Consider the following 27,188-nt stretch of genomic DNA (forward strand, 5'->3'; position numbering starts at 1 on the left):
CATTGCTTAATTCAAATTCTTAATAAAGGTTTTATTAATTAACAAAAAAGCTTACAAAATCTTAATATTCTAACGTCCTTATTAATTATTGTCTATAAGCTTAAATGTCTTTCGAATCATCTAGACTTCTACAAGTACAGTTTGTTAACAAGTAATAGGCATACTATCATCTATAGTAAAATAGTGTCTATAGTTTTCAGATCGTGATTAATTGCTAAGTCTATTTAAATAAATACATTAAATTTCCTAATTTAACCGACCTCTTTTGCTTAAAAAAATACTGAATTTTGAGTATTTAAGAACCGCTAACATCGCAAGAAACCTCAAGTCACCTTTAAAGAATGAACAAGAGAATCTGTTTAAATCCAGTGTGCTTAGTGCGGATTTTTTTACATACATACAACACACAACGTTTGCCTACGTTTGCCGCTAGGGGCGCTGTTCCAACTGCATACAAATTTGAGTTAACTTTTACGCTATCGAGAACGCTAAAAAACTCGCATTAAGCACATAGTTCTCAGCAAATTCGTTCACGTTAAAAACTGGTCACTTCTCGCATACGGTGGATCTGGGTAAACTTTCGATATCCGCGGAAGCAGAACGGGTTTCGGTAGATTCTCTATATCAATGTCGATTTCTGAAATGCTGTCTTTCGATCTTCTTCTTCTTCTACCGATTTCATATGACACAGCAGCTACGATAGCTAGCAGTAAAATGAACAGCAAAACAGCCATAGTTATTGTCAGGGCATTCCAAAATGCCGGACGTACTTCTTCTATCTCGGGAGGTTCTTCTGTTCCATCAGTTTGTTCTGTGGTTTCGTCGCTTGGTGTTGTTGTTTCAATGCTGCTTGGTGTCGTTGTTTCAATGCTGCTTGGAGATGTTCCTTGATCGTCTCCTTCTGTGGTCAGTTCGGGTTCCGTGGGGTAGGGTTCTGTTGTAATCGGTTCAATAGGTGGTGCCGTTGTTTCTGGGCTCACAGTTGGACTAGTGGTGGGCATTGCTGTCGTCGGATGAGCAGTAGTTGCCTCTTCAGTTGTTGGTTCATTTGTTGTCAGTCCAATAGTTGTAGTTTCTTCTGTAGTTGGTTTAATAGTCGTAGGTTCAATAGTTATTATAGGCTGTTCGGTGGTAGGTTCCTCGGTAGTTGGAGCTTCAGTAGTTGGTTCAACAGTAGAAGGCTCTGTAGTAGTTGGTTCAACGGTAGTAGATTCTTCAGTAGTTGGTTCTAATGTGGTAGGTTCTTCAGTAGTTGGTTCTACAGTGGTAGGTTCTTCAGTAGTCGGTTCTATGGTAGTAGGTTCTATAGTAGTGGGCTCTATGGTAGTAGGCTCTTCAGTAGTCGGTTCTATGGTGGTAGATTCTTCAGTAGTTGGTTCTAATGTGGTAGGTTCTTCGGTACTCGGTTCTATGGTAGTAGATTCTTCAGTAGTTGGTTCTAATGTGGTAGGTTCTTCAGTGGTTGGTGCAACTGTCGAAGGCTCGGCAGTAGTTGGTTCAACGGTGGTAGATTCTTCAGTAGTTGGTTCTAAAGTGGTAGATTCTTCAGTAGTCGGTTCTATGGTAGTAGATTCTTCAGTAGTGGGTTCTAATGTGGTAGGTTCTTCAGTGGTTGGTGCAACTGTCGAAGGCTCGGCAGTAGTTGGTTCAACGGTGGTAGATTCTTCAGTAGTTGGTTCTAAAGTGGTAGGTTCTTCAGTAGTTGGTTCTAATGTGGTAGGTTCTTCAGTAGTTGGTTCTACAGTGGTAGGTTCTTCAGTAGTCGGTTCTATGGTAGTAGGTTCTATAGTAGTGGGCCCTATGGTAGTAGGCTCTTCAGTAGTCGGTTCTAATGTGGTAGATCCTTCAGTAGTTGGTTCTAAAGTGGTAGGTTCTTCGGTAGTCGGCTCTGTGGTAGTAGGTTCTTCAGTAGTAGATTCTTCTGTTGTCGGCTCTGTGGTGGTAGGCTCTTCAGTAGTTGGTTCCTCAGTAGTTGGTTCGAAAGTTGTTGTTGGCTCTGGTAATAAAGTAGTAGTAGTCATGTCTTCTTCATAAAATGTGCATGCGCTCTCAGCCATATCGGGAGGGATATAACGGAACGAATCAACCAATACCCTCGAATGAGTAGACTTCATTCCCATCAATGTTATCTGGAAATTTTAATGAAAAATTATTCACTAGTTATATTAAATCGCATTTAAATTGATGATTTTTGCAGATCATATAAGAATTTTCAAAAGCGTATTCACAAAGATAGACTAAAACATTAGGTTAGTGCTTAGCGGTTTTTTAATTTCATTTTGTTAATTTTATTGAAAATTTTTCGTTTGGTTTAGTTCCCAACTAAATTTTAGTGATTTTGGAAATTCTGAAATAGGTTTTCTGCGAAGCATCTTGGCACATTACATTCAACGTTATTTGTGTGTATGTACGTATGGATGTAAATTGCAATTACTATTTAAATTAGATTTTATTGGTGTAAGGGTATACTGTGCGGTACTATAATGATTAAATCTTATTTGTTGTGCGGTATTCTATGGATGATAACTCGCTTTTTTGGCCGCGATATAGCTATGCGTTACTTTTTGGGATGCGAAACCCGCTATAATGTAGTTTAAAGGAGATTTCTAGATCAAATTCAAAGGTCACTGCGTGCGCTTTGATGTCCATGGGCTCCTGTAGCCACATCATATCAGACGAGATCTTGAACTATTACATATTTAATACAAATCTTATGTGATTTTAGATACTGCTCATATGATTAATTATGATGCTAATTAGATATTCGGCGCGCCCCTTTGCAGCAAAACGTTTTTGGTAGCGAATTTCAAGACAACCAGTTTGCGAGTGATAGAAAAACATGTATGTTGAATCATATTAAAACTATCAATCACATAACATATTTGCTTTAGTTAAAGTATTCTGTGTTCATTCAATAACACAATGAAATTTGTACATATGTATAGAAAGGAGACATGCGGTTCACGGATTTTTGTAACGTTACATCCGAATTTTAATCGAAATATTTTCACCGCAGATGCAATTTGAAGCTGTAATATTGGTTTAGAGAATGAGATAGAGGACCAAGATGGATTTAAGGACAATATTCTTTGCACAGGGGAACATTCTAAGTTCCTTCAGTTAAGTCCTATGCTAGTCCTGTTGGGTTTTGGATCAGCGACGGAATCCTTTTTAATGACGCGCTGAAAGAACACACGATTATCCAACTTTGTTGTGTAAATTGAACTCAAAAATATGTAAAAGTATTAAAAAAAAAAGTGGGACATTGTTTTCGTCGGAGTTCATATTTTTTTTTTAGGATTGACGGATTACTGTTGTCCCGGAGGCCTTTCCAGTTTCACCAGGACAGGTGGGCGAGCAAAGGCTCAGCCAGTAAGGGTGGGATTTGCTAACAGCTGCCCGAGCGCCTCCGAAAGAGACCTAACAACCCAAGAACAGCTGCTTCGCGAATGAATCTACTACCGGATTGGAATCGCGACCCGCTGAGACGATCCGGCGAGAAACTCAGCGAGCTGATTCATGGGTTAGGTTGCACGTCGAACTCTTTGTCGAGTTCGACGAGTACGGTTACCGGGGTCCCTAAGCCTGCTCTTTGTGTTAGAGTTGAAGGCGTCTAATTCAAGGCTATTGGATCTGATGGATCCGTAAGGACGTGAGTTCATCTATCAGGTGCCTTCGCTTCAGAAAATCAAAAGAGCTAGCTTCGAACTTGGTTTTCGGGATTTTGCCGTTATTGCTAACATAAGAGGAATTAAATTCCGCTGTAACTTCATTACGGAGGGGCTTCCTCTTACAGTTTCCATAGATAAGTGTTTAAAAATTAATAGAAACATTATAATACGATGGGAATAAGAATTCTAGAAAGTCGGTGCCTGTTTTAACTGAAGTGGATTAGAAAATTAAGTAGGATAATATTTTCACCAACATTTTGATTCAGGGAAAATCTTATATTTTAATGGTTTAATTCTGCTTATTTGAATTTACTAAGAGATTATTAAAACACGGAATGTTAATTTTGGGAAAAAATATCGATTCGAAGCGTTTGCTAACGGACTCTGAATATATATATAGTCAATGAATTGTGCAGCTAAGAGATAAATTTTTAATTAAACATTGTACCTGATACGAAACATACCGTATCCAAAAATGACTTTCTTCTCGCTAAAATATATATATTTTTACATAAACATATTTACGTTCTTGTTTTTTTGTTTTTTTTGTGTGAACTTAAATTTCTAAATTTCTCTTTTTTTTTCTACTTTTGTTCACTTTCTACTTATATGTAATTTTCATGATGGAAACATGTTTGGTTATTGTTTTAGCTATTTTTAAAAATATTATATGTTTGAATTGTACTGTTGGTTTCCCAAATAAATAAATAAATGTCTGAACAAACTTTACAAAGAACATGGGCATTGAAACATTTAATTCAGACTTTATTTGGGTACACATTAAATTTTTAAGCAATTTTTTCTGTAATCATACATATTAACGTATGTAACACATTTAAATCAACGAGTTTCGCATGCTTCGTTTGATTTGATACATTTTAATCCCTCTATTAGATTGCTTGATCTATGAGACTACGACTAATCATTAGGTAATATCGTTTTTAATTCTAATCAATTTAATTTATTGATTTGTATATCTAAAAACATAAATTACGTCGACTTTATACATTGTATTGTAACGATGACAGAATGAAATGTAAACAACAAAAATATTTGTCCTCGGAACTGTACTAGGTGTTGAATTAGTTTATATTTCCTTTTTAATCCCAGTTCGGAAAGTAGGGATACGGTTATATAGATCACCCCCTCAATGATATCAACAAGAGACAACAGCAACATTCCACTATATCGTTCTTGTCTTCGTTGGCAGTAAAATATCTACTGATCGGTTGGAACCCGTATTTTTGTTAAGCATACTTTTTCTTGTATGGTTGGTATGAGTGTTGACCCATAACACCGGCAAATTCCAAGCTTTAGGCTGCGGAATGCGTTTGTCATATATTGCTACAAGTTAGATAAGTAACTTCACGTCCTTACGGATCCGTCAGATCGAATAACCTTCACACTAGACGCCTTCAGCTCTAACACTAGCAGCAGGCTTGCGAACCCTAGTAACCGTACTCCTCGAACTCGACAAAGAGTTCAACGTGCAACCTAATCCATGCATCAGCCCGCTGGGTTTCTCGCCGGATCTTCTCAGCGGGTCGCGATTCGGATCCGGTAGTAGATTAATTCGCGAAGCAGCTGCCCTTGAGTTCTTAGGTCTCCTTCGGAGGCGCCCGGGCAGATGTTATCGAATTCCACCCCTCCTGGCTGAGCATTTGCTCGCCCACCCGTCCTGGTGAAACTGGAAAGGCCTCAGGGTCACCAGTAATCACTCATTCAATTAATAAATAAAAAAGTAACTTACGTATCCTTCGTAAGAGCCGGTTCCAATCAATCGTACTCTAAACGTGTGCCATCCGCGTACAAAGGCCGCTGAATTCTGGGGAGTGTTACTAGTGGACCCCACGACCGTGTCGTTCCCTCCAGGCACGTGCTGATTCGCGAGCAGATTGATCTGATCCGAATTCGACGCTCCGTCCATAAAGATATTCACTTCTACAATACCCCCGGCTCTCATTTGAAAGAAGAACGACGATACGCAGCTCAGTATCGTTCTCGGGCTAATGAAACTCCGCCCTGCCTCGTGGAAGCTCTCCATCGGCACTGATTCGTAGGTTTCGACATCCCAAAATTGCATCCCTCCGCATATTCCGACTTCGTTACTGAACAGCGACTGGAATTCCTCGGCATCTTCGAACGTGAATCTGATGCATCTGTCACTTAGTACGCACGTGGCGGAGAGAGAGAGCGCAACAAAACATCGCAGCGTTATCCGAAACATGTTCTTGGCACAGGCATTTGGTGCGGTGTCCAATAAATCTCTATATAGTTAAAAATTTATGCTGTAATCAAAATACCTGTATCTTAATTATTTGTTACTTTATCGTGGATAAGATATAATTCTATGAAACGAGAATAATCGAACGATAAAATATTTTGCATGTATCGTATAAAATATTTCATAGACCGTTTCAGGATTTGTTATAATACGTCGCTTACGTCATTCTCATTAATCACGCAAGGTCAATAATGTGACCTGCAGTTTGTAAATAGATGGGTGAACGCACGGGCTGAATCATTTTCTAATTTAAACAATCACCAAATTTATTATCTATACTTAATATTATAAAGAGGAAAGATTTGTTTGTTTGTTTCGAATAGGCTCCGAAACTACTGGACCGATTTGAAAAATTCTTTTTCCATTAGAAGCCGACATTGTCCCTGATGAACATAGGCTACTTTTTTTATTTTTTTTTTATTTATTTTTTTTGGTTTCATGTGTGTTTTAATGTTTCCGAAGCGAAGCGAGGGCGGGTCGCTAGTATGTTAATAAAATTTAAAGATTTTCTGAGGATTGAGAGTCGCCGATATGATAGAACCGTGACGTATAATAGTCTCATTTAAGACTTTCATACCGTAGCTTACAATGTTTTTAATACATTGCTGTCTCTTGTCCAGTGACGGTTGACCCATCGACCGAAGACAATATTAATTAAATACGTGACTCAATCATATTTGTAATCAGACAAGCCTAAATATAAAAGGTTAGAACAAGTTTTAATTTGCTAAGAAATTATCGAGTCAATAAACTTAGTACACTAATATCGATAAAACACTACGTTCAGTGATATCGATCATTTTCATTAGAGGGTCTTCAAAATTGCTTGAGATTGAATCGATACGTAAATAAATAAATAAATATATAAATAAGTAACCGTGGACAAATCACGCTCGGTCATCTGGCTAAAAATTAGGATTCCCTGTGTTATGGTTACTGGAGACTGACAAACATATTTATAGACGTTTAAATAAATACATAAACGCCCAGAAAAAGAGCAAACAAATCTGTTCATCACACGATTGTTTACCCGACGTGGGAATCGAACCCAGGACCCTAGGCGCGACAGGGGCGCTAAATTCTGCACCATCTTTTCAGTATATTATTATTAACATTTAATATGTATATTCCAAAATATTGAGCTAAACGAGGCTTCAAATGTAAAAACGGCTTTTAATAGGTTTTGTAGATATTATACAGCAGTTATATTGATTTGAACAAACAAATAAACGGTGGACAAAGTTGAATACATTTGAGCATAAAAAAAACACCCTAATTTTAAAAGTGAGGTTGTGAACAAATTGTGCGAACTGGCACGTCATTAGAATTTCCGTGGAAGCAGGTCAATGACCTCATAGATGCTTACTTATTACATACTTATACATAGCTTACATGCCTTTATATATTGTAATACTAAAAAAATAGAATTTGAAATTCCCATTGCATAAATACACGATTGTAACAAAATCGACCTTAAAAAGCCATTAAAGATATTACCAAAAAGTATACATTACCTCATCGTATCGTGTAATATTATAATCCGTAATTTAATGGCTGCGAGCACTTTATCTGTCCACTGGCATTAGTCATTTACTTGAAAATGCAAGAAAAATATCTGAACATCAATGAAAGATAAGGTAAGAATTAAAGATATAAAAATTTGGGACCTTAACGTACGTATTCAGGACTGATAGATAAAAATAATTGGCTTAGCTCCCATTGTTCTTATATAATATGTTACTTATAAGATATGTGGGTGGATTTACCAAACTTGATCCTTGATTAAAGACATGATAAATGATCCCTTGTTTATTTTAATGAAAGCCAGTAAAGCGGGTTACGTTTCGTTGTAACTATCGCAAAAAAAGATAATTTTTTTTTTGGAAGGAAATATTACTAGTGGCCCGGCGGCCTTTCCAGATTCACTAGATCAGGTGGGCGAGTCAGAGGTGGCTCAGTCAGAGGTCTGTGATTTGCTAACAACAGCCCGAGCGCCTCCGAAGGAGACCTAACAGATCAAGGGCAGCTGCTTTGCGAATGCATCTACTACCGGCGATCCGCCAAGAAACTCAGTGGGCAAACGTATGGGTTAAGTTGCACGTCGAACTCTCTATTGAATTCAACAAGTACGGCTACGAAATACCTTAAGTCTGTTCCTAGTGTTAGAGCTGCAGGCGTCTAATCATTATATTAGTGGATCAGATGGATCGACGTGTCATTCCACGATGACTGGCTCCTCCGTGAGTCGGAGTCGGGGAGTAGTCAGCGGCGGCAACGATGAGACGATTATCACGACGCATCGCCTTATCGAAGTATCGTTCCGACGGCTAATTTTTGGGAGCTGGCCGTGTGAGCGAACACTACACTCGCGTATGTCATTACGGGTCGCATACCAGCTTTGTAAAGTGGTGCGAGCGGAATCCGAATTGTTCATTGAATGAGAGAAGAAGAATGAGACTCAGTCTTTTTTTATTTATTGAGCTGAGATGGGTGGACGAGCTCACAGCCAACTTGGTGTTAAGTAGTTATTGGAGCACATAGACATCTACAACGTAAATGCGCCACCCACCTTGAGATATAAAATATAAGTTCTAAGGTCTCAAGTATAGTTACAACGGCTGCCCCACTCTTCAAACCGAATCGCATTACTGCTTCACGGCAGAAATAGGTAGGGTGATGGTACCTACCCGCGTGGACTCACAAGAGGTCCTACCACCAGTAATTACGCAAATTAAAATTTGGCGGGTCTGATTTTTATTACACGATGCTATTCCTTCACCGTGGAAGTCAATCGTGAACATTTGTTGAGTACGTATTTTAGTAAAAAAATTGGTGTACCCGCCTGGGATTCGAACACCGGTGCATCGCTCAACCCGAATGCACCGGACGTCTTATCCTTTAGGCCACGACGACTTCGAATGAATGAATGAAGTAATGCGCTGTAGTACAATTAACTGGAATAGTCCCTTAGGATAGCAAAGAATTTTTGGGGAAAAGAAGCACACTCAGCACTGAGAGAACGCTCCCATCCATTATCTGGCGAATCTTTCAATCGCCTTTTTTGATATTAACCGAATGTGAATATCCTTAACAATAATTTTACACAGTATAAACATAATAGTAAAAGCGACACGCGAACATTTAGCTCTCGAGAAAAAAAACATACATGTGTAATATAATCACTAATATTATAAATAATAAATAAATAAATAAATATTTGCTAACAGTCTGGTCCCGTGATAAGTTCGTAAAGAACTTGTGTTACAGGTACCAGATAACGGAAATAAATGTAAGATTTTTATTATACACATACACATATTTAATATACATCCATAACCCTGGAAAAGACATTTATATTTATTATACAAATATCTAAATATCTTCCCTTGGCGGGATTCGAACCCGCGACCCCCTTGTGTAGTGACCATGTCACTTACCACTACACCAGACGGCCGTTATAAGTATATTATAAGTATATTTTATATGTAAGGCCAGTGACGCTCGCCGACGTTCTTCTGCGAGGATCGCTAAATGTATGAATAGTACCCATTGGTTAAATGTACTCACAGGACCCCGATATATCTATCATAATAGTACCAAATTTTTTTCACATATCCAGAAACAAACGAGAATACATCAATCTCAAAGAAATAAATTGATTAATACCGCAACGGGTTCAAATTGTTAAAATGCCTATCCCATTTTGATATTGTGGACATTAATGAACACGCTATGTCCTTAATTATAAAAGGTGCGTGTGCTGTTAAAACATTCGACGCCCAGCCTGCTACATTGTCGTGGCCCGTGCAATCGATGGCACGGACCATGAAACTATATAGTGTTTTTGTAGCGTCGTGACCTAAATAAATAAAACTAAGAAATAGAAAACCCCACGCTTTTTTTTACAATAAAATCATTTTTTCATACACTATTTTTTATATAAATTTATTAAAAATATTATTTTTATTTTTTAGTTGGATTTTCTATAAAAGCGTATTTTGTTAGTTTTTTTAAACTATTATTTATTTCTCATTTTTTTCGAGTTCATCCGAATCGAATTTCGAGTTAATCCGACGTTTTGAAGGGGCTCAAAATCATATTCAAAGATTCCGTTACATACTAACTAAGATATATACGTCTGAAGCTAATAAAAGCGTATTAAAAATAAGAGGGCCGTTGTCCTCATTTTGAGCGATGTTACTTACAGATGTTAGAATTCCGTTTTCAGATACCTATTAGTCTAATGGTATAAGTACTAATTACGTATTCATGAATGATTTTGACGTTGAAGGAATAACATTGCGTAGATATTAAAAATTAAAAAAGCAAAATTATTTTTTAATTTTTTTATTGCTTCGATGGGTGGACGAGCTCACAGCCTACCTGGTGTTAAGTGGTTACTGGAGCCCATAGACATCTACAACGTAAATGCGCCACCCACCTCGAGATATAAGTTCTAAGGTCTCAGTATAGTTACAACGGCTGCCCCACTCTTCGAACCGAAACGCATTACTGCTTCACGGCGGAAATAGGCGGGGTGGTGGTACCTACCCGTGCGGACTCCCAAGAGGTCCTACCACCAGTGATTACGCAAATTATAATTTTGCGGGTTTGATTTTATTACACGATGTTATTCCTTCACCGTGGAAGTCAATCGTGAACATTAAAATTTGATGAGTACGTATTTCATTAGAAAAATTGGTACCTGCCTGCGGGATTCGAACACCGGTGCATCGCTACATACGAATGCACCGGACGTCTTATCCTTTAGGCCACGACGACTTAAAATTACTTAACGACGACTTAAATTATTGAGCAATTACTTAAGGGTGGACTTCTGTAGTTTACTTCGAATATCCCACCTTTCCGATCGGATTCGATATTAATTCGCTTTATTTTTATTATTCGACATTAGCTAGGTTTTACTATTGTGTTGAAGATTTAAACTTTGGAAGGGAAAAAGTACCAGGAATCGAATTGAACCGAATCGAATTTCGTTGTACCATATAAGCACTAGACCACAACGAAGAGCTTGTGATTCGAACATGATATTCGTCCTCGCTATAAGCTAGTGTATGACTTTATGGACTGCGAGGTCTTTTAAGGCTTTATCAACCCGGTGCTATCTTCTTCAAAAGATTTTTCGGTAGCTGAGCCAGAGCAATCAAAAGGCTATTTATCATTCCCATATTATTCCGTTCTGACTAAATTAATGCAATCTCCCTTATTTACCCGTTGTTCGCTTACATTTGCAACCATTCGTCCCCGATATTCCTTCCAGATTTTACGGTCTCTCACTAAAAGGTGGTTCATTTATATCTGAGTAAATGTCGAAACCTTCCAAGCTTAAGATGGTTTTTAGTCTGATATCTAATAATAGTTTTATAAATTAGAATCTTAGTAGGATTGTTATGAGATATGGACGTAAGAGCCTTTTTGTAAGGCACATCTTAGGGTACGCACATGTAGATATACGGCATTGATCTCCTCTCTCTGTTATTCATGTGAGTTTTTGCAGTGCGTTAAATATCTTATTAAATAACTCAAATCCACGGAATCAGAATCATAAGGACGTATGTCGTCTAAATTCTCAATTCAAATAATTCAAATCGTTATCGGTACCAACGATAGTTCAGCAAAATTTTTAAGATTAAATTTCATTAAGTAAGTAATTAGTCAAAAAGTTACAGTCGTGAATTTGAGAGAAACCTAGAAACTACAAAAATACTACAGAAGAATCCATAATGCAGTGATTATTTTTGTAAAAGTAAAATCATTGGATTTCTAGAAATAGCCTGATCTATATTAAAGGGTAATTGGCACAGCTTGACCAACGATGTTGTTGACAAACGGTGAGTAATTTCAATCAGGGAAATAGACTTTTAAAAGGAAATAATTAAATACGAGATTAGCCTGATCCATTACACCGAATTCGTCGATGCCGACGCAAATATGATGATAACCGCCTGCAGTTAGGTTTGAGCAAATTTATATAAACAAATAAATACAAATGGTTTTACTTCATTAATCAATTAAGAATACAAAACAAATCCAAACAGGTTAGAGCTGTGACAAAAGCAATAAGCACGATTCTCAATTCTTCAAACCGAAACTTATGATTGGTTTCTGGCAGAAACTTGATGCAGTATGGGGGCATCAACATGTTATGACCCACAATGCACCATACCAGCAATAGGCGGAATTACTGATGGTAGGACCTCTTGTGAGTCCGCACGGGTAGGTACCACCACCCTGCCTATTTCTGCCGTGAAGCAGTAATGCGTTTCGGTTTGAAGGGTGGGGCAGCCGTTGTAACTATACTTGAGACTTTAGAACTTATATCTCAAGGTGGGTGGCGCATTTACATTGTAGATGTCTATAGGCTCCAGTAACCACTTAACATCAGGTGGGCTGTGAGCTCCTCAACCCATCTAAGCAATAAAAAAAGGCACGCCATTTTTTTAGTTTAGCTAATTACACAATCACATTATTTCATCGTTCGTGTTTTCTTAAAAAAATGGTTATTGTCTAACGATTTAAGCTCAGCTGCAGTAGCATCAATCATGTACACCTGGTCTTTTAATTTTTACACCTTAAATACTGTGAACAGCTTACGGAGATTCGAAATATAGCTATAAAGTAACATCGCGTAGGTTCTAGGTGTTGGTTTTGTTTGTTTGTTTGGTTCCTAAATCCTAATTACATAAATTAGGAGGATTTGTGTCGCTTCCATTGATTCCATATATCCTACAGAATTATTTCGCCAAAAGCTTTTTTGGCAGTCTTTAAACTGATTATAAGTAATATAATATAACGTTTGTAAAAAGCAATGGGTAAAGGAACATTTTTACAATAAATTCTTAACTTCATCTTCATTCTAATTACCCATCCTAAATCTTGATAATTCCATATTTATATATTTTAGATTTCAATCTTAATGTTTATAGAAACAAAAAACATTATTATAATTCTTCAATCTACAGTAAAATCTAAAGCTTACATGAGCTTTTCTTTGCTCACATGGATGGACGAGCTCACGGCCCACTTGGTGTTAAGTGGTTACTGGAGCACATAGATATCAAAAACGTAAGTGCAGCCACACGCCTTGACTCGTGAGTTCTAAGTCTTAATTTTTGCCAGTAAAATGGCTGCCCTAAATTTTAAAGCGAAATATTTCAATGCTTCGTGCACAGAAATAGGCAAGGTGATGGTACCTGCCCGTACAGGCACCCCAGATGCCTTTTTTTTTTTTTTTGGTCAGGAGGAAATCGCCGGACTTCCGCCCTTTTCTGGGGATACTGGGCGGGGTATGTCAGAGTCGAACTGACTAAAACCTCCTGTCGCTCAACAACCAACGTCCAAACCTCGCATGAGACAGAACTCATGACAAGGTAAAGGGGGGAAAGTGAAGCGTTTAGTGCGGAGCACATCTCTCCCATCACCCTCCCCCTACCCAAGATGCCTATCAGTAAATGAGACCCGTAATTAAATACTTTTTATTACGGTTTAACCCCTTGGAACTTAACTCGCCCAAGAAACCAAGAAATCTGTAAAGCATTTGAATAGTTAGAAATTAGATGGCACCTCTTCCAATCTGGACGAGCTCACGGCCCGCCTGGTGTTAAATGGTTACCGGAGCTCATTGATATCTATAATGTAAATGCCGCTACCCACCTTGAGATAGGAGATCTAAGGTCTCAGTATAGTTACAACGGCTGCCCCACCCTTCGAACCGAAACGCATTACTGCTTCACGGCAGAAATAGGCAGGGTCATGGTACTTACCAGTGCGGACTCACAAGACGATTTACCAGTAATTATACAAATTATAATTTTGCAGGTTTGATTTTTATTACACGATGTTATTCCTTCACCGTGAAAGTCCTTTCTTACGATATCCACCTGTTTGTTCCACTTGTCAGATTTCTTAGTCTGATTTCTTGCTTTTTGGCCCCTTCCCAAAAACCAATATTCACATGCATCATGCAGTAATCTTATTATTGCCCAGCTCCATATTCTTTTCGAGTATTGGCTTGACAAGGATCTGACGTTTGGATGAACTAGCAATCGAAATGTTGTTTTACGGATTCAATTCTCCCTTACTATAATAGAGCCAAAACATACGCGGGAAAGATAGGCCTCATACATACTATGCATATATAGCTTATTATGTACATATAGCGGTAGCATAGTCCACCTCACGTCGTTACGGATCCTCCCGATCCCGATGCTTTTAGGTACCACAAGCACGGGTCACCGTCCTTGTCGAACCCGTCGCGTCCGACGTAGGACTCGACGAGTAAATTAACCAATAGACACAGCCCACTTAGTTTCTCCTGGGATCTTCTCAGTCGCATTTCCGATTTGGTGGTAGATTCTGCGAAGCACTACTCTTGCTAGGGCCACTATTAGCAACACTCCGGTTTGAGCCCCATAAGCTCACCTACACGTCAAGAAACTGAAATAGCCTCTCAAGGCTATCAGCATAATATATGTAAGAGAAAAAAAAATAGTCCGGCATAGTCCAGCATAATCTATTAGTATACGAGAATAAATAAATAAAAGTATTTGAAATGTCATACCTTAAAAAGATAGTAAAATAAATAAAAAATACATTAAATCTTAAATGTATTCAAAAAACACCGTTGACTAGAAATACACACAAGCCATAACTCATGTGAACGCTAATGTGTTTTGTAAACGATTAAATTTAAAATACACATTGTACTTAATTTAAGAATTAAATTAAACTATAATACTAAAAATAACTAAACAATAGTAAATATGTTCTGATGGGCAGCTGATTTATCTACAAATTTTAAGTTTTTAGAAATACTTATTCTAATTTACAATATACACGTGAAAGTTCGCTTAATACCAAATATTAAATCACTTGTCCATAGATTAAGGTTGCCAGTTTTATATAATCTTTTCTATCTATATATTAATACGTGAAGCAATAACTTTGTATCCCTTTTTACGAAAATTGCGCGGACGGAGGAGTATGAAATTTTCCACACTTATAGAGAATGTAGAGAAGAAGTGCACAATGCTAATATTTTTTTAAAATAATGCGTAAAAGATACATTAAATCAATAAAGAAAACATTACACACACTACATACCATGTATTTGACGCACACACGCATGCATACTATTTATTGTCAAACTTTTGTTCTGGACGTCTGTTGTCAAATTGAGAATAGATTAAATATTGTTTGTCTTTGTTAATATATTTTTATAGTACTTCACTGGTCACTTTTATAGTACTTCACTTTCACTGGTGGTAGGACCTCTTGTGAGTCCGCACGGGTAGGTACCACCACCCCGCCTATTTCTGCCCTGAAGCAGTAATGCGTTTCGGTTTGAAGGGTGGGGTAGCCGTTGTAACTATACTGAGACCTTAGAACTTATATCTCAAGGTGGGTGGCGCATTTGCGTTGTAGATGTCTATGGGCTCCAGTAACCACTTAACACCAGGTGGGCTGTGAGCTCGTCCACCCATTTAAGCAATAAAAAATAAATAAAAAATGTGTAGCCTTGGTGAAATTTGTGATTAAGAAGTATAAAATACAATCATAATAGTGTACAAACTTACAATTCCAATTAATTATAGTCGAATTTCGACTACTGCGGGACCTCTAGTTTAAGTCAAAATTCTGAAGTACCGTTATGAGTATTTCTGGAACACCAAAACGATTATATTTCAAATGAAAAGACGGAAACTATTTTATTTATGGCAGCCTGGTTGTTCCTGGCAAAGCTAAATTTCATGGAGGTGACCTAGAATCATTGTCCGCATTTTTAGTTGATGAAATGAAATTTGATGAAAATGTGATGATGTGTGATTTGATGTAATTAAATAAAAAATTATTAAACTAAGTGACTAGCTTAGTCAAATATAATTTTAATAAATAGTTAGTTTTAGGCAAGTAGTAAAAGTCTAATTTGCCTAATAAATGTCGTCTAATAAATTAATAGACTTAAATTTTAAAATCACGTTATGCCTTTTTTATTGCTTTCGTAACGCGACTATGCTTGAAACTATGCGAAACGCAAGCTTGTTGTGCCTATGTAAGTAGGTTACATAAGATACGAAATTCATTCGGGTGTTTGTCTGTGCGCCTGTACAACAAAATCCCACAAGATGTTCAGAACTTACATATACATAGGTTTAAGAAAACTAATAAAGAGCATCTGTGCAATAAAGCTTACTATAAAGTCAATGATTATCTAGAAGATTGCACAAAGTGGGAATGAGTTGCTCGCTTCGGGCATTTCAATATTGTAATAATTGTTACGTTACAATACTCAGTGTGAAAATTTAATATTTAAAAAAAATCTAATATAAAAAAAAAGTAATATTTAAAAAAAAAGACATGCCCGCTGAGTTTCTTGCCAATTCTTCTCAGGATGGAGGCTAGTTTTTGTGAATTGGCGGTAGTTCTTTTGACGTTCAACAAGTATACTTTCATTTATGTTGAATAATTTTTTTTGAGTTGATTTTGATTTGATGTGTCTGGTGAGTGATCACAGTTGTACAAGAACAAATAATTTCTTTACATTACTACTTAGACGTACTTAGAATTACATTAATTGAATATGACATTGTCCAATGTCGTGATCTTAATTATATATCATTTGATACATAATTATTTCTATTTGTGCAGCATTATTTAGTGAAAATACAATGTGTTTAATAATAACAAAAACAGGCGAGAATTTGGAGATGCATATTATGTGTATCTTCTGCCTAGAGTCAGAAATGTTGACACTCGGGGGAGGCTCGTAGAACCTTTAAAACTCAATCGCAAACAATAACCCACGAACTATTTTCTTTTTCGAACTAGAAATTAATATTACATATTTTATATGTATCTTATTAGCAGACAGAAAATAGAGATACAAATAAAAAAAAAATCATTTACTTATTAGGTACGGATAAACTTTAAGATATTTTCGATATTCGACCAGTAATTTATTGGGTTGTACCATTTAGTTACTTTATATTTTCTTTATATATTTATTATATTTATATAAATATTCAAAAATTAAGCAAGTACATGTATTTCCCTAATAATATTGTTAGGCATTTCAATTTAAATATAAATGTAACTATGCTTGAGATCTTAGAACTTATATCTCAAGGTGGTTGGTGCTTTGTAGATGTCTATGGGCTCCAGTAAACACTTAACACCAGGTGGGCTGTGAGCTCGTTTATCCATCTAAGCAATAAATAAATAAAAAATTAAACTAATAAGATTACACTCTAGTATTTTACACATTCAATGCACTTCCACTTATTTTTGGCGTCGATACAAGTCCAGGGGAATCATTATTAAAGTTACCTTCGTTAAACGAAAATGTTTGTAACTCTAGAGATTTGCCAGAAATTGAGAAACAATAAATGCCCAACCCTATCAATATAACAGTAAAAACTGATGCTAATGAGATAATTACTATTATAAATAAACTTAAGCCTTCCAATTCTTTTAAATCGTCTGCAGGAGTGGTAACGTCCACATTTTCGGTCGTTGGATGTCCAGTGGTAATTTCGGCGACAGTGGGGAATGGAACGGTTACGATGGGAGTAGTCGGGTCTTCAGTGGTAATTTCGGTGACAGTGGGGAATGGAACAGTTACGATGGGAGTAGTCGGGTCTTCAGTAGTAATTTCGGTGACAGTGGGGAATGGAACAGTTACGATGGGAGTAGTCGGGTCATCAGTAGTAATTTCAGTGACAGTGGGGAATGGAACAGTTACGATGGGAGTAGTCGGGTCTTCAGTAGTAATTTCGGTGACAGTGGGAAATGGAACGGTTACGATGGGAGTAGTCGGGTTTTCAGTAGTAATTTTGGTGACAGTGGGAAATGGAACAGTTACGATGGGAGTAGTCGGGTCATCAGTAGTAATTTCGGTGACAGTAGGGAATGGAACAGTTACGATGGGAGTAGTCGGGTCTTCAGTAGTAATTTCGGTGACAGTGGGGAATGGAACAGTTACGATGGGAGTAGTCGGGTCTTCAGTGGTAATTTCGGTAACAGTGGGGAATGCAACAGTCACGATGGGAGTAGTCGGGTTTTCAGTAGTAATTTCGGTGACAGTAGGGAATGGAACAGTTACGATGGGAGTAGTCGGGTCTTCAGTAGTAATTTCGGTGACAGTAGGGAATGGAACAGTTACAATGGGAGTAGTCGGGTCTTCAGTATTAATTTCAGTAATTTCAGTGATAGTGGGAAATGGAACAGTCACGATGGGAGTAGCCGGATCTTCAGTAGTAATTTCGGTAACAGTGGGAAATGGAACGGTTACGATGGGAGTAGTTGGGTCATCAGTAGTAATTTCGGTGACAGTAGGGAATGGAACAGTTACGATGGGAGTAGTCGGTTCTTCAGTGGTAATTTCGGTGACAGTAGGGAATGGAACAGTTACAATGGGAGTAGTCGGGTCTTCAGTAGTAATTTCGGTGACAGTGGGGAATGGAACAGTTACGATGGGAGTAGTCGGGTCTTCAGTATTAATTTCGGTGACAGTAGGGAATGGAACAGTTACAATGGGAGTAGTCGGGTCTTCAGTAGTAATTTCGGTGACAGTGGGGAATGGAACAGTTACGATGGGAGTAGTCGGGTCTTCAGTAGTAATTTCAGTGATAGTGGGAAATGGAACAGTCACGATGGGAGTAGCCGGATCTTCAGTAGTAATTTCGGTAACAGTGGGAAATGGAACGGTTACGATGGGAGTAGTCGGGTCTTCAGTAGTAATTTCGGTGACAGTGGGGAATGGAACAGTCACGATGGGAGTAGTCGGGTCTTCAGTAGTAATTTCGGTGACAGTAGGGAATGGAACAGTTACGATGGGAGTAGTCGGGTCTTCAGTGGTAATTTTAGAGAAAATGGGGCCTGGGAGTAGTGCCATCGGTATAATAGCTTTCTCGATAACCTCTCTTATCAGCGTATTTCTTCCTTTATTGACAGAAATAGAGAAAAAAATCAGTGATGATTTATTTTTTCTAACATTTTCAGATAATATCCGTAGCAAATTATGAAATCTAATACTCAAGTTATTCAATTTACTACTAGTCCCTACAACAGGAACTAATTTTAGATTATTAATTTTTAGCGTTGAATTTCTTGAAACACTTCCCACCAAAGCAGCCTGGAACTGAAAACAAAACAATGAATAAAATTTACGAACATAAAACTAACCGGTTGATTTCCATCAAACTGATGATATAGTTATATTGAAATTGATCTTAATCAAAAGGTCGAAAATTTATTTAATTATTTGTATATATTATTGATAAAATCGATTCTAAGTTAAGATAAGATACAGAGCGAAGGCTACCAAGTGCAACTGAGTTTAAACTAAGCTTTTGAATAGAGAAAAACCAAAATCTATACATATAAATAAAATTGGAGTGTCTGTTTGTAATATTGAAATAACCGCTTTTTATGAATATATATACGGTACATACACCAAAATAACATTTTTTACAATTTTTGTCTGTCTGTCTGTCTATCTGTTTGTTCCGGCTAATCTCTGGAACGGCTGGACCGATTTTGACGGGACTTTCACTGATAGGTAGCTGATAATATAAGGAGTAGCTTACGCTTTACTTTTTTTAGACTAGCTTCGCCCCGCGGCATCACACGCGGTACGATGGGACATAACATAGCGGAACTCAGCTATCTATATAGGTATATAAAAATGAATTGCTCTTCGTTAGTCTCGCTAAAACTCGAGAACCGCTGGACCGATTTGGCTAATTTTGGTCTTGAATTATTTGTGAAAGTCCAGAGAAGGTTTAAAAGGTATAAAAATATGAAAATACTCGGAATTAAATAAAAATAACAATTTTGTTTTTCCTTTGATGTGTCCCTCGTCGGACGGATTCCTTTTGTTTGTTTTAAGTTTATTTTATACAAAAGCTTAGGTCTTTTATTTATCGATTGAGGCACTACGAAGTCTGCCGGGTCAGCTTGTCAATAATAAAATTTAATGTTTCCGAAGCGAAGCGAGGGCGGATCGCTAGTTCTTAAATAAATTAAATCGCACTTACAGATCTTAGAGGACCAGTTCCATTTATTACAATTTTTATAGTGTAGGGTCCATTGTAAGACCAAGTTTTGGATGGACCTACGTCAACTCTGTGCACAGGCAATTCTTCGTGTCCCACTTCGAAAATCAGTAGCGACACCAAATCATCATCAGAAGTCGAATCAATGAGAAAATCAGCCACTAAAACTCCGTCACTGAATACGGAATCTGTTGAAATGCATTGCTTAGATTCACTCGCGTGGGCACTATATGTTTCTTTGAATTGATCGATTTGTATTCTGTCACACACATTTTGATCAAACGATTGACTGTTGGATGTTGATTTCATCAGGTCGCACAGCATTAGTATCACTATTAAATGGATTTTGCACATTTCCGTTGCCCACTGCATTCTTTGACGACCAGTGAAACTAATATCATAATCATAATAAAAGTTCTGTTTGGCGAACGCTAATAAGATAATAATTTATCATATGTGAAGTGTGATTTTTGTTGTAGTAGGTGGTTCCGTGAAGTTTTTAGAAGCGTTTGATAATTTCTTGACGTTGATTGAAATATAAGTCTAATAACTTTTCTGTCCTTACTTTTCAGTTTAATTTGTTATTCATTTTATTACATTAGAAGACCGATGAGCATCGCTTGGTGTTGAGTGCTCACGGCGGATGTCAGCCTTACTAGGGGTATAACAAAGTCTATGCCTACCTGCCTGCCATTTTTGTATACCTATCACAAAAACAGTGTCAGAAATATATGAAACCTTAAAAGATTATGGTGCATAATTAATAATGTCACTGATCGCTTTATACTGTCAAATATTTTTATTCAAAGAATGCTAGTTAATAAATGCAAAGTTTCAAATAAATTGAATGATTGCAACGCTCAAAATGTATGTATAAATTTCCAAATACGTAGTTAGTGATTTTTTTTACTGGCTCCTTATTATTTTATTATTTTAACCGAACGATTCTGTCGGCTTCTGTTTGTTCAGTAAAATCGTCAACAAAAATTCATTAATCTATAGATTTATATCAAACGGGATGTATTTAATTAAATTTACAGAGATAATTATGTATAGATGGTCCAAAATAACCCACTTCGGAATGATAAAAATATTTATGTAATTAAAGTTGTTTTTTTTGCGCTAACTTATAGCTTTAAGAGGCATGCACAATATCATGTTAGTCAAAACCTTTAATAATTATTAGCTTTTATGCTTCCAGTTAGCTACTCTGGGTTTACTGGTCTATTACTTCCCTATCGTCTGGTAGCAATAGTATCATCACCACTCATTTGAACAAAATTCTTTCGTAGCCTTTATTGATACTTCTTTTCCTTGCTAGCATACATATGTTCTGGCTTCAAAGGTAAAATGTCGTTGTTGCAATCCGCTGGAGATATCAATTTCATGTTCCCAGTTGGAGGTAAATGGGATACGATGGCTACAGCTATGTCACGTTAACTTGTCTGTATCTATATCAATTTTGAATGCTGGTTTTGACCTTTCTGCCAATCCTTCTTTTCGGTCACAGGAAGGACTGGCAGAACGTATTCCGGTATTTGGAACGTTTGTGGAAAATTATCGTAATTTCGAATAAGCGTCATTCAGGAGGAAGTAAATAAACATTACATAAAATAAGGTAAAAAACAAACAAAAAATCTTATAATTGAAAAGATTGTCATTGTAGGATCGCCAATAAATATACGTAAATAAATAAAAATAAAAAATTGTGAAGAATGCTGACCTAGTAACATTTGATGGGATTTACCTAATTAGCTATCGCGACACGTTTTTCTCACGTACAAGATAAGTTCAAATTTTAAATTGATAATGACATTGATTGAATTAATTATTTATCAGCCATATTTTCGGATACATTCAAGTAATAATCTGAATTTCGGTGGACACCACGTGAATTTATATAAGGTTAATTGGATTTTTTACTTGTGGTAGGACCTCTTGTGAGTCCGCACGTGTAGGTAGCACCACCCTGCCTATTTCTGCCTTGAAGCAGTAATGCGTTTCGGTTTGAAGAGCGGGGCAGCCGTTGTAAGTATACTGAGACCTTACGACTTATATCTCAAGCTGGGTAGCGCATTTACGTTGTAGATGTCTATGGGCTCCAGTAACCACAGGTGGGTTGTGATAATCAGTCTTAAATTGTAAATATTCAATTATACTTGAACACCCGTTTAACAGTGCACATGCAATAAATGATTTAAAAAAAAACTTCAGTAGAAAGTATCTAACTGAATTAAAAAAAAATTACGAAATGTTTCCATCATGCTGATGATCCTGTATTTTTTGGGTAAAGTATTAAGATTATTATTGCATGGTCATCGGTTCTTGATATGAAAGATTCTATGTTTATCGGATTCTATAATAAGTTTATTTATAAAGTCGGTTTAAATGGCTTTGAATGATTTCAGTGCACAGCTAGAAACAGCTATCGAAATCGTCTTTGTTCTGGAGTGCGGCAATAATAAAATTCAATGGGAAAGCTATAATAATAAGCAAGCTTCTTATGTGGATTTTGCTCTACGTGAATATAATTAAGGGATTCTCCGAATTAAGGAAGTATGCTCGTGTAGTTGTTTGTGAAAGCAAGCGGACATACATAATATTATTATGTACATATCGAGTCGCGAAAAGCTATTTGGTTTAAGCAACATTTCTTTTAGCTTCATACGCGAAAATTATTTTTGTAATTATAAGTGCGTTTTATTTAGTACTAGCGGCCCGCTCCGGCTCCGCTCGGGTCTTTAACAAAAATTTCAACGATATTTGAAGTTGTTTTATTTTTTAAATAAAAGGACACTTATTGCGGCATAACTATAATAGTTATAAATATGCTGTCGCGACACTTTTTGTAAATAATAATGTGTTCTACAAAGTCGTAGTACATTATTTTATTCTATCATTAATAGTTTTCGCAGGGCACCCGGTGTAAATAATATTTTAAGTAATTTTTTTACACCTTGGGTTACATTATGGAAGTATTAGTAAGGATCGCTAATTTTTTTCAAAAAAGATTATAGTCTATGTCACTCGGGAATAGTGTAGCTTCCAAACAGTGAAAGAACTTTTCAAATCGTTTCAGAGCCTGTACGATAGCTCAGTTTTATGATATTTTAAAGATTTAAAGAATTACGGACTTACCGCCAACTGCTCAAAGATTTCACGACTCCTTTTTTCCAATGTTGCACAAACTGCGGCAACACGTAGCGCTAGTGTCGCGCTCAGTAGATTGCGCGGGTACCGGGCAAGTTGGCGGGAGATTTCAAAATGTAAACCCCAAAATCGAACATTCCCCCCACCGAAATCCGCCCGGATTTCCCATTACGATACCAATAACAATGTTTTGTTGATTCAGTTTCACAGTGGACTGTATTTATATTAAAATTATTTTAAGTATTTAAATCTAAGTATTTAAACAATAAACTTGACTTATAACTAAAAGGGAGATCACACAAAGACCTACCTTTATGTAATCTTATTATGAGCTAATTTTTATATTATAAGACTAACTCTATGTCCGTCGCTATTGGGAGCGGACAAAGCTTAACGACAGGACGCGTCGTTTCGCTATTTTTTATACGAATTTTAACCACTCGCACGACACCATCCACGCCTGGCTTAAATACACTGACTCGGGCTAAATACCACTGTAAAGGTGGTGGTTCGTGTGATTTAATGAGAACTAAAATTCGACAGTTGTTGAACCACTTTTGTCGCTGTTGAAATGTGTGGAGGTATTCTTGGCCCCCCCATTTCCAAAAAAGTTGTGAAAAGAGTTGTAAAATTTTCCACCGCTCGCGAGGCAAAAAACGATGCTCACTGATATCGAATACCGGTACAGCGAACAATTCCCGCCCGATCACAACATGTGCCGGCGTCAGCACTTGGAACTCCTCTGGATCATCAAATAGTGGACATAGCAGTCTACTATTGAAAACTGCTTCAACCCAAGCAAAAGGCGTTCGGAGCTCTTTGAATGGAAATGATTTGTCTCCTACAATCCGTTTCAAATATAATTTAGCAAATTTTATTGCAGACTCATAGAAACCACCGAAACGATCACTACTAGGAGGGTTATGGCTCCCACGACAATTACGCGCTACAAGTTCTCTTGATAAGCTTTCTAAGTGAGACTCGAAAAAACGCGTAACATCTGCTGAATGTTTCGTAGCCGACACAAAATTGGCATTATCTGAAATAATCATGAGACATTGACTTGTTGTAATTCCTTGCAAAGTGCGAGGACCAACATATAAATAAAATTTATGACAATAATCTATTAAAATGTTTGTAAAAATTGAATTTTTGAGTAAATGTAAAGAATGTTTCCTATCAGGTGAAAGACTAGAATTATACAATTTACCCCCCACCCTGAGGAAACAGTTTGAATCCATGAAGGTAATTAGTTTCCGCAAACTCTGAGAACATCTCTGACCTTTTTGTAAGGCCATAATGTCGTCCACAAATAAATGACTTTGTACGATTTTAATAATAATGTCGTGAGCCTTTCTGCTGTCATCCACAAACAGCGATGTTCGTTCTGATTGAAAGACTCGACAGTTGTGGATAAACAAGTAAAGCCGCGCGATTATACTCACAAGCTTACCAAAACTAGAGTATCTGTTAGTGAGGTCCAACAGTGAATATGCTTCTATGACTTCTGTTGAGACAAATACAGTACTTAAAGTTTTTCGTTCTAGGCTTAGAGTTATAGGTTTAACTGGACCCTCTGACTGGAAGTCATTAAGCCAATGGAGGCCGTTAAACCACTCAGGTATTGTTTTGCATGATGTTTTAAACATGCCTCCCAATTTGTTTGTTGTACTAGAAAGCAACAAAATACAAAGATGTGGGATGATAAATATTGAATCCACGTTTTGTACCGCACCTACGTGGCTCTTGTGTCCAAAAAGACTTTCGCACTCACGAATAAATTTCGGATCGCGTTCCAAATTATTTTCTATATCAATGTATTTACGTTCTTCTGCTCCATATGAAACACAAAGTTTATAAAAAGGTTCCAAAGGGTAGTTTACGAAACATCTACTTTTCTTATCACGGTTATGATCGCGATCAGACAATGTCCCTACTGATATATTATTATTATCTGGATGTTGTGGTTCCTTGTTAAGAATACTTTCCATCTCAGAGACAGACTGCCTTTCTTGCTCCAAGTTCACAGAAAGAGCCACAAATGATTTTGTATTATCGCTTTTGATATGATGATTTTCCGTGTCTACAGTTCTATGATCCGAAATCGATACTTGACCTGCGATGACGTAGCCGAAAATGGAATGCAATGCCACCGGCATGTTCTTATCTTGTGGCATGATCTTTTCTCCATCATAAATTTGAGGAAATAGATCACCGGCCAATAACATGTCGATGAGACCCGATGTACCAAAAGTTGGATCAGCAAGTGAAAGATTTTGAAATTTAAGGATCATATCATCTGAGATAGACATAGTCGGTAGATTTCCGGCTATTTTTGCAACTATGACTACATCGGTAGTTAATATGGGGCTATCGCACTGACGCGGTTTTACAGTACAGGTAGTTAGCCCCAGATCTGCAATAGGCTTGGCACCTAGACCAATGGAATCGAAATCACACTTTCTCCGTCCTAGTCCTAACCTTAATGCACAGTCTTGAGTTATGTAGCCCGTCATGGCACCACTGTCAATTATAGCACGTACGGGTTGATAGATGCCCCAACAATCTGCGACGTGTATAATTGCGGTTCCGAGCAAGACTGTCGAAGTTGTAGAAACGGTAAGAGCCACCGAGCTGGCATTATTTCCTGAATTGGCACCAGCGCCAGCATCGATGTGAAGTGTGTGATGGTGCATATTTTTGCAAACTGTACAACGTACCCTAGATGGACAACTCTTTAATATATGATCATCACGCAAACAATTTTCACATAGCTTCAACTGTTTTATTTTTTGGAGCCGTTGTTCAGGAGTGAGATCACTATATTCGAAGCACCGATATATTGAATGAGGCTTCCCGCAATAATAACATTTTTTTATTTTATTTAAAGTTTCATTCGAGTTTTGTTCGTTCTGAAGATTTTTAGTAGCCACAGTTGCGGCTGAGGCCAAAGATGTTCTAGGCGCACCTACCCTGGTATTTGAATTATTAAGCTTTTTATCAAAAAGACTGGTATTCTGGTAACCCCTTGCGTATATAGGTTTTGCATTGTCTGTGCTTTGGTTAGAGACCGATTTACTTTCCGACATTTCCAGGACACGGACCTGGTTCTCCACGAAAGCGATAAGACCCTCAAATGTCGGAAGATCACCCGGTACATTTTTGTTTTCAAATGCGCGCCTAGTAGTTGAATCCAGATTACGCAAAGATACATAAAACAAAACAAAACTTGATAAATCTGGTATGTCTAATGATTTTAATGCTTTGACGCTATCTTGACACGCTTGTAAAAAGGCATTTAGGCCGTCTACTGACTCATATTGTAATGGTTTGAAACTAAAGACTTTATCTAAATATGAAGTCGCTAGCGCCCTCTTGTTTTCAAAACGTGTAATTAAAGAATTCCATACAATGGAATAATTTGTTGCTGTTATCGGCATTGATTTTACGATAGTGAGTGCTGGGCCACTCACAGCCGACAATAAGTAATAAAATTTTTCAATATCAACTATATCAGTATTAGAATGTACTAAACTAGTAAAAGTGTCTCTAAATGTGGGCCAATTTTCTAACTTTCCGTCAAAGTGGAAAATTTCTAATTTCGGTAATCGAGGTTTTACAGTTTTACCGGAACCGAAATCACATCTAGTATTATCACTACCTGATAAATTTAGACTATCCGCGATATCACAAACAGAGTAATACATCTCATCAAATGCTTTGATTTGGTCGTATGACGGTACATACGACGCATTATAACGTTTTTGGACACAAATCATTTCACTCATAGCACTTTCATATGCAGTTCTCAAAGCGACAATATCTCTAAAACGGGCGCGAAATTGTGGCTGCATATCAGTATTACTTATAACTACTCGTGACATCTCGTACAACGATTGTAAACGCATAAATGCCATCTCCTTGGTTGTCTGATGTGGTTGCAACAACTGATCGACATCGTCATCGGAAATTATTACTTTTTTTCCAGATGTTGCTTTCGTCATCTTA

The 27,188-nt window shown here is 37.2% G+C and overlaps 2 protein-coding genes and 1 long non-coding RNA gene across 5 annotated transcripts in view; 1 reads left to right on the forward strand and 2 right to left on the reverse strand.

Moving 5' to 3' along the window:
• LOC149500433 (uncharacterized) overlaps window positions 1-27,188 on the forward strand; it is a 53,037-nt gene that overhangs the window by 10,243 nt on the left and 15,606 nt on the right. The gene's annotated exons all lie outside the window — the stretch shown is intronic.
• On the reverse strand, window positions 57-5,919 carry LOC114244241 (uncharacterized). The gene is made up of 2 exons (XM_028175996.2): window positions 5,422-5,919; window positions 57-2,129 (listed from the first exon to the last, which is right to left on the reverse strand). Exons 1-2 carry the CDS (start codon window positions 5,896-5,898, stop codon window positions 531-533), a joined length of 2,076 nt encoding a protein of 691 aa, XP_028031797.2. The 5' UTR covers window positions 5,899-5,919; the 3' UTR covers window positions 57-530.
• On the reverse strand, window positions 17,154-20,402 carry LOC114244448 (uncharacterized). The gene is made up of 2 exons (XM_089736534.1): window positions 20,013-20,402; window positions 17,154-19,114 (listed from the first exon to the last, which is right to left on the reverse strand). The coding sequence occupies exons 1-2, from the start codon at window positions 20,400-20,402 to the stop codon at window positions 17,231-17,233; spliced, it is 2,274 nt and encodes a 757-aa protein (XP_089592660.1). The 3' UTR covers window positions 17,154-17,230.

Source organism: Bombyx mandarina, chromosome 21 (genome assembly GCF_030267445.1).
Source record: "Bombyx mandarina strain Sakado chromosome 21, ASM3026744v2".
Lineage (NCBI taxonomy): Eukaryota > Metazoa > Arthropoda > Insecta > Lepidoptera > Bombycidae > Bombyx > Bombyx mandarina.

Bases quoted from the DNA above. Each gene is read 5' to 3' on its own strand.
- LOC114244241 (XM_028175996.2), bottom strand. From the start codon at position 5,898: ATGTTTCGGATAACGCTGCGATGTTTTGTTGCGCTCTCTCTCTCCGCC. The intron at 2,130-5,421 runs GTAAGTTACTTT...TAAAATTTCCAG, and splicing joins CCGGCTCTTACGAAGGATAC to ATAACATTGATGGGAATGAA.
- LOC114244448 (XM_089736534.1), bottom strand. From the start codon at position 20,402: ATGCAGTGGGCAACGGAAATGTGCAAAATCCATTTAATAGTGATACTA. The intron at 19,115-20,012 runs GTAAGTGCGATT...TTTTGTTTTCAG, and splicing joins GAACTGGTCCTCTAAGATCT to TTCCAGGCTGCTTTGGTGGG.